This window comes from Bacillus rossius, chromosome 15 (genome assembly GCF_032445375.1).
Source record: "Bacillus rossius redtenbacheri isolate Brsri chromosome 15, Brsri_v3, whole genome shotgun sequence".
In the NCBI taxonomy this organism is placed as follows: domain Eukaryota; kingdom Metazoa; phylum Arthropoda; class Insecta; order Phasmatodea; family Bacillidae; genus Bacillus; species Bacillus rossius.
In genome coordinates this window covers 13,645,287-13,651,926 of record NC_086342.1, presented here as the reverse complement: position 1 = coordinate 13,651,926, position 6,640 = coordinate 13,645,287, and the positions used below count along the sequence as shown (strand labels likewise).

General features: G+C 43.5%; 1 protein-coding gene across 1 annotated transcript; it reads right to left on the bottom strand.

Annotated features, from left to right (window-relative positions):
- Window positions 1–1,208: 1,208 nt before the first annotated feature.
- Window positions 1,209–5,213, bottom strand: LOC134539202 (CCAAT/enhancer-binding protein). Its single transcript, XM_063380983.1, has one exon. It carries the CDS (start codon window positions 4,481–4,483, stop codon window positions 3,332–3,334), a length of 1,152 nt encoding a protein of 383 aa, XP_063237053.1. The 5' UTR covers window positions 4,484–5,213; the 3' UTR covers window positions 1,209–3,331.
- Window positions 5,214–6,640: the final 1,427 nt, after the last annotated feature.

The window sequence follows — 6,640 nt, the reverse complement described above, 5'->3', positions numbered from 1 at the left end:
GAGGGCAAGAATAAAAAAAAAATTGTATGTTAAGTTTTGTGGCGTGATGGTTTGATCGTTGTCTGTGAGAATGATCCAGTTACGTTTAACTTGTAACTGTACGTGCCGCATTGCCAACTCTAAGGCACGTGATCGCTAAGGCGCGTGCTGAGGGTTGCGGGTTCGATCCCCACACGCAAGGCGCGAAACATATTTACGAGCTCTGCGTATGTCGCAGAGTGTATCGGAAACAGCAGCGATCTTGGAACAGTGAGACATGTGGAGAGAGAGAGAGAGAGAGATAGAGAGAAAAGGGGGGGGGGGCGGGAGAGAGAGAGAGAGAGAGAGAGAGAAATAGCTCAAAACATAAATGGGGAGGGGGCCAATTTTCTGACTTCAGCATCTTTGATAGATGCCATAAAATAAAAAACAATAAAATAAATTAAAAATATAATTTATTAAAATTTTTTTTAACTACTTGCTTCTCGTTTTATTTATTTTCAGTTTAATAGGGGATGAAAGCTCCGCCTGTATAAGGCCCTCCCCCAAATCCTACAAAACAAAAATCCTTTTCAAAACGCTTCCAGGCAAAAACAGCACGTCGACCTTCGGAACTATCAAGAACATTCGTGACTAACATGTTCACGTTACCAGATGGGCGGGGCAGAGTCCACAGAGCGATGGTCGGAAAGAGAACTGTTTTGCTTTCGTGATCAGTTGTTCGAGACACACAAATGAATCGCGTGTATTTCCAGTGAAAAAAAAAAAGTGAAAAAAATTACCCCCCTCCCCTCAAATAAATTCTGGGTACGCCCTTAAATTACTCTCCAATTACCAACACCACTGTTTATCATTTCGGGGGGGGGGGGGGGGGGGGGGAATTATTCGGCTTCCTTTCGTGGTAATTAAGATGAGTGCTAATATCTTATTGCTCCTTTAAAAAGGAATTTTGTTCAGTAAAGGATAAAGACAATATATATTTCTCTTTGTATGAATGTATGATCATCATTAAATTTTCCACCTGTTTATGAACCAGGACAACAAACAAATAAATTTAACCTTAAATTACTTGTCGCCCATACTAATTTCAAGAATTAAAACTTATGCAGTACAAATACTGTCTGTGGAAAGTTTTCTATAGACTATATAATTTACGCTTACTTCACTATTTAAAATGGTAACTAGTAAAGAGAAGTGATGAAATTGGGTCAAAACAGTAAACAAAACAAGTAAGGCTAAAATAAATATATTTTAATTTTTTATCAAAATATATATTTAACATTAACACTCTTAACTGCTATCATACAACACTTCAATACAGTCCAAATATATAATACATACATAGTTCATGTTGTAAAATTACAAATTTGCCAATAATAAATACTCTTCTTAATATAAATACAAGATATGTATCTCACTTCGAAATTTACAAACGAACTGGTCTAAGTTCTAGTATACAGGAGTCTGCCATAATCAAAAATGGCTTAAAGTACCACATTCACGTGTTAATTCCTAACACATACAAACTGAATCTGACTATAAATGACTGCTGCAAAGGCTTTTTGAACTAGCATCCACGAGTTTGTATCAAATATTATTTCTCTATCATTTCTGTTTATATTAAACCAGTTTTTCTTGACATAAATTATGCGTGTGTGTAAACACTTATACGCGTTGTCAATCAACATCGTTATTGTTTTCTCCTAATATTAACTAAACAAATATCAAAGAAAAATTTCACAGAACTTTACTACCTTAACTTTAAAATTAAGTCACTATGGTGATAATTATTCATAAGATTACACTAAAAATTAATTTCTAAATTAAAGGTATAAAATATTTAATTTCAATTTGTGACTTTAAAATTGTTTTGAGATTCTTTTGCAAGCCGTACTCTTTGCCAAGGCAGTAATCATCATCAGAACCAGCCTGGACGAAGGAAGTGTCTTTTTCATCAAGCCAACACTGGAAAGTGCATGATGTGTGATGATAAAACAAGAAAGAAAAGATTGCAAAACTCCCCCATACAATGGGTATAATTTAAACAATACCTGGAGTGTGTAGAAGTTTCCATAACACAAGCTCATTCATATTTACATCGCAATTGTTTCAATTTTTTTTTTTAAACTGGGGCTCAGAATCAGCAAGTGTTTTTTTTTAAAGACTTCACCAAATTTGGCAGCAAACATGCAGATACTGCATTACGTATGTACTACCTGGTATAAAAATAATCATAATTGCACATTGCCATCTCGAAAGACAAAAAAAATACACATAATCAGGCCTGTACCTAACATTGTTTATTAGCAAAACACTGAACAAGCTAAACATTACATACAGGCCAAGTGTATACCAATAACCTTGGAAAATTTCCAAGAACGTTTATGCTAAAACTGCATGGATTTAAAAAAAATATTTGATCACACCCAGCTTTCATTCGAACTTAAAGAAATGTTTAAAAACCATAGCACACAATATTAACAATGATTAATTTGTCTTAATGTTCCAAGGTATAAATTAGCAAAAAAATTTCAACCAACCTTTAATTTAATATGCCCTAGCTATTTCTGCAAATAAATAATAAAGCAAAGGCACCTTCATTAAATATTTATGGTAGGCATAAGAAATTTTTGAGCCATGCGTACACGCTTCGCTTTTCCGTTAATTGAATAACAGCATGATAGTTATGTTAACACAACTACATAGCTCTAAAGTCTATGCAAAACTAAGAAAGGCACCTTCAAATTACGTGCAAGAATAATAATTGTCAAAACACACAAGAGATTTCAACTGTTAAGCCCCCGGTAGTCCAATAAAACAATCAGCTAGGCCTATAGTAAGCCACTCAGTTAAAAAGTTTGCTTGCATTATTATTTGCCTGCTGAGCTTTTTTTTGTATAGTTTTATCAATGATAGAAATTGAGAATTGCAACCCGAAGAGACTAATATCGAATTTATATAGTAAAAATACAAAAAAAAACATTATTAAAAAAAACAACTCCATTGGCATTTACCTAATATGAGCACTTATGCCGTCTATAAGGTACTAGTACTTTCAGAAGCAAAAGTCAGAAACGAATCAACAACTCAATCAAAGAAACAAAACAAAAAAAAACTCACCACAGCAATAGGATGGAGTGCTTCGACACACACGCACACACAACTCAATTCAAAAGAAACCTAAGCCACACACTACCTTCAACGTCGTAGGAAAAAAACGTCCATCGCTTTTCCGTGAGCATCGCGGGGGGGCGCCCCGGTTCGTCCGTTCCTAAAGCATCGGTACCACACTACACAGTTTTGTTCACAACCCTCGTGTTGACTTGAAGGACAGGGGAGAGCGCGCGCACTCTCAGAGGCCCTGCTGGTGCTGCTGGTAGGCGTTGAGGTGCTTGCTGAGCTCGCGGTGTATCTGCTCGGGCACCATGCCCAGGTTGTCGAACAGGTTCCTCATGACGCCCAGCTCCTCGGTGAGGGCGTCGATGCGCCTCTGCAGCCGCTCGTTCTCCTTCATCAGCACCTTCACCTTCTCCTCCGTCTCGCGGGACCGCAGCTTGGCCTTCTCGCGCGACTTGCGCACCGCGATGTTGTTGCGCTCGCGCCGCCGCCGGTACTCGTCGCTCGCCTTGTCCACCGACTTGGAGCTCTTGCGGCCGTGGTGCGAGGCGTGGTGGTGGTGCTGGTGTTGGTGGTGCAGCGACGCCGCCCCCGCCTTGGCCGCCGCCGACGCCGCCGCCTTGCCCAGCCCCGCGAGCAGCGAGTGCGGGTGCGCGGCGCCCGGCACGGAAGACGGCGTCAGGGTGGTGAACGTGGACCCGGAGCCGTTGGACACGAAGCTGCCGCCGCCGGGCGCGTGGGGCGGCGAGAAGGCGGCGGAGTAGGGCACCGGGACCGCCACGGCCGCCGCCGCCGCACCGCCGCCCTGCTGGCACGCCGTGCGGAAGTCTGACGGGTCGACGGGCTCCTCCTTGATGCTGGGCAGGCTGCCCGAAGACGCCGAGGAGTTGTCCGACGACAGGGAGGAGTTGGAGTTGTTGTTGGGGGCGGCGGGGTTGTTGTTGTACGCGGAGGCGGAGTGCACGGGGTGGGGCATGTACGCCAAGGTGGTCCTGGGGTAGCTGGAGCCGAGCAGGGGAGCCGTCGCGCCGGGCCTCGCCTGCGGGTGCGGCACTGGCGCGTGAGGGTGATGGTGGTGATGGTGCGAGTGGGTCTTCGGCCCGTTCAGGATCTCCGTGAACAGGCCCTGGTCGAACTGGCTGTCCTCGATGAGGTTCTGCAGGTCCAGCGAGATCTCCGGGCTGTTGAGGTCTGCCAGGTCGGCCGGGTGGAAGTGCTGCTTCAGCAGGCCCGGCGGCTTCGCGACCGCGCTGCTGCTGTTGTTGTTGTTGTTCACGGCCGACAGGCTGTTGTTGTTGTTGCTCAGCGCGGCTGGCTTCTTCGCGGCCGGCGCCTCGTGCGGTACGACGCCCGGGTGCACGCTATCATACATCTGGGGCGATTCCATGGCGGCTGCTGCAGCGCGATTGGCCGCATAGCATGCTTGATAAGGCCGTGGGTTGCGCGCGCACCACGAGATATCGCTGCCTTCCGTGTCGCTGGAAGAGTAGTACAAGTCCTCCTCCCAGGGGCCCGCTGACGTCACGAGGGTAGCCGTCTTGGGAGAGGGCTTCCGCGGGCGAGCACACTTCGCGAGTGGAGTCTGTATTTATTTTAAAAAAATAAAATAAAATAACGATTCACTCACAACGCGGGGCACGCACAGGTCGACGTCTCAACTTCCTTTGAAAATAAACATAAATATTAAAAAACTTGTATCCGTTTCTGTTTTCGCGAGACGTCCCCTCCCACTTCAGGCGTCCGCGCGCGTCGACGATCGTGCGACGAATGACCGGCCGACGCCAAACACCGCGGTAGGAAAACTATCGTGGCTTCGCGCACGTACGTCCGTGTAGTTGCGCCGCAGACTTTCGCTGGGGCGAGCGCGCATGCGCGGCAGAGGTGGGGAGAGGCAATCACAGCCGGGACCCCCCCCCCCTCCTGACCCCCTCCACGTGACTCCGCGGGGGGGAAGGGGGAGAAGATAGGAAGACACGTGCAAACGCGAAGGAGGGGAAGGTAGGAGGAAAGATGTACGCAGCGTGATCCGCTGATTTACCGACCGGGTCGAGTTGTGGTTTTCGCGTGGTTGTACCTCGGAGTGCGAGAGAAACAGCCTGTCGCGGTGTTCTTGAAAAAAAAAATAATATAGCGGGACAAAATATGTTTATTTACCTCCTCGGACCCGCCCCTTTTTTTTCTTTTTTTCTTTTTTTTTGGGTGTGCCTTCGCGAGACCACGGAACATCCACGTGACGTCACACACGGACGGGTTTATTGTATTGTATCACCTTATCCTCCCTAAAAAAAAAAAAAAAAAATTCAAGAGTGCTCCTCTGTCTCTTCTTTTCAGAGCCAGTTCCATTCGCCCACGTGTGCCAGTATATTGCTGCTCAGAGCAGGCAGAGCTATCTAGCGGCTGCGCGTGAAACTGTTGTTCTCACTTTGCTATCGGTAGCTCAGCCGGTATTCTAATAATTCTGAATAAAGCAAGATTGATTTGAACTTGCATCATTGCGGATCGAAATTACTTTCTGATTTTTTTTCTCCTAATTTTTCATAAGTTGAGAAACGGAATTATGAGCACAGCAAGTAGTAATGTCCAGTAGCAAAATTTTATTGTAAATGTAAGTTACGAATATAATTACTTCGTGTTGTTTTAAAATTAAATTATTTTGGTTTTTAATTAGTAAAAGTAAAATTCAGTGGCGCATACAGGAATTTCTTTTGGAGTATATGAGCGTTAAAAAAAAAAAAAAAATTTTTGAACAAGTGTACCTATTCAAAAAACCTTACATTGCTACTGACATTGACACACAGATATATGGACTTTACAGAAGTAACCGAAGACGAAGCGGCTTCTCGAACTGATGAAATTTCCGGCAAATTAACAGTCACCACGCATCTCTCAGCATAACTTACTTCTTTCACTGATAGTTGCAATTTTTTTTTCCAACTTCGGGGGGAGGGCTTATTAAAGCAAATAACTTACTAAGTTTGCAATTTTTTTTTTTACAGCTTAACACGATTAATTTACCCGATTAAATTTTTTTCCGCATAAGTCTTTCAAATAATTGTTTCCCAATGTATGATTTTATTTTTAATTTTTATTTTATCGTAGAGTTATTTATGACTGCGTAGCAATACATTTTAGTCACCGTATCTACTAATTTGGTGCAGAGTAGTGATTTGAAAACTTTTGAAAAAATGGCTCTAACTAGAAAACTACAAAATTTCTTGAATTTGTGTTGTTGATTCAGCATCGTGATTGATTGGCCTATCAACTGGTCTTGGTTTGTTGTTGAGTAATGGAACGCTCTGCATAACTAATCGTATATGAAGAAATAACTAGGTACTAATTGCTATCGACTATGCCTAACTGGTGATATTTTTAACTCGAAAAATTCAAACTTTCTTGGAGAGAGAAAAAAAATATTGGACTGGTGTCTCGACGTCATGCTCATTTCCCCCTTTTGCATTCCTTTGGAGTTAATTTTTCTGACATTCTTCACTACTGCCGCTTTCGGAAGAAAAAAAAAATGAACGCCAAAACTGTGTAGGTCCAT

Coding starts and splice junctions, on each gene's coding strand:
- LOC134539202 (XM_063380983.1), bottom strand. CDS start 4,483: ATGGAATCGCCCCAGATGTATGATAGCGTGCACCCGGGCGTCGTACCG.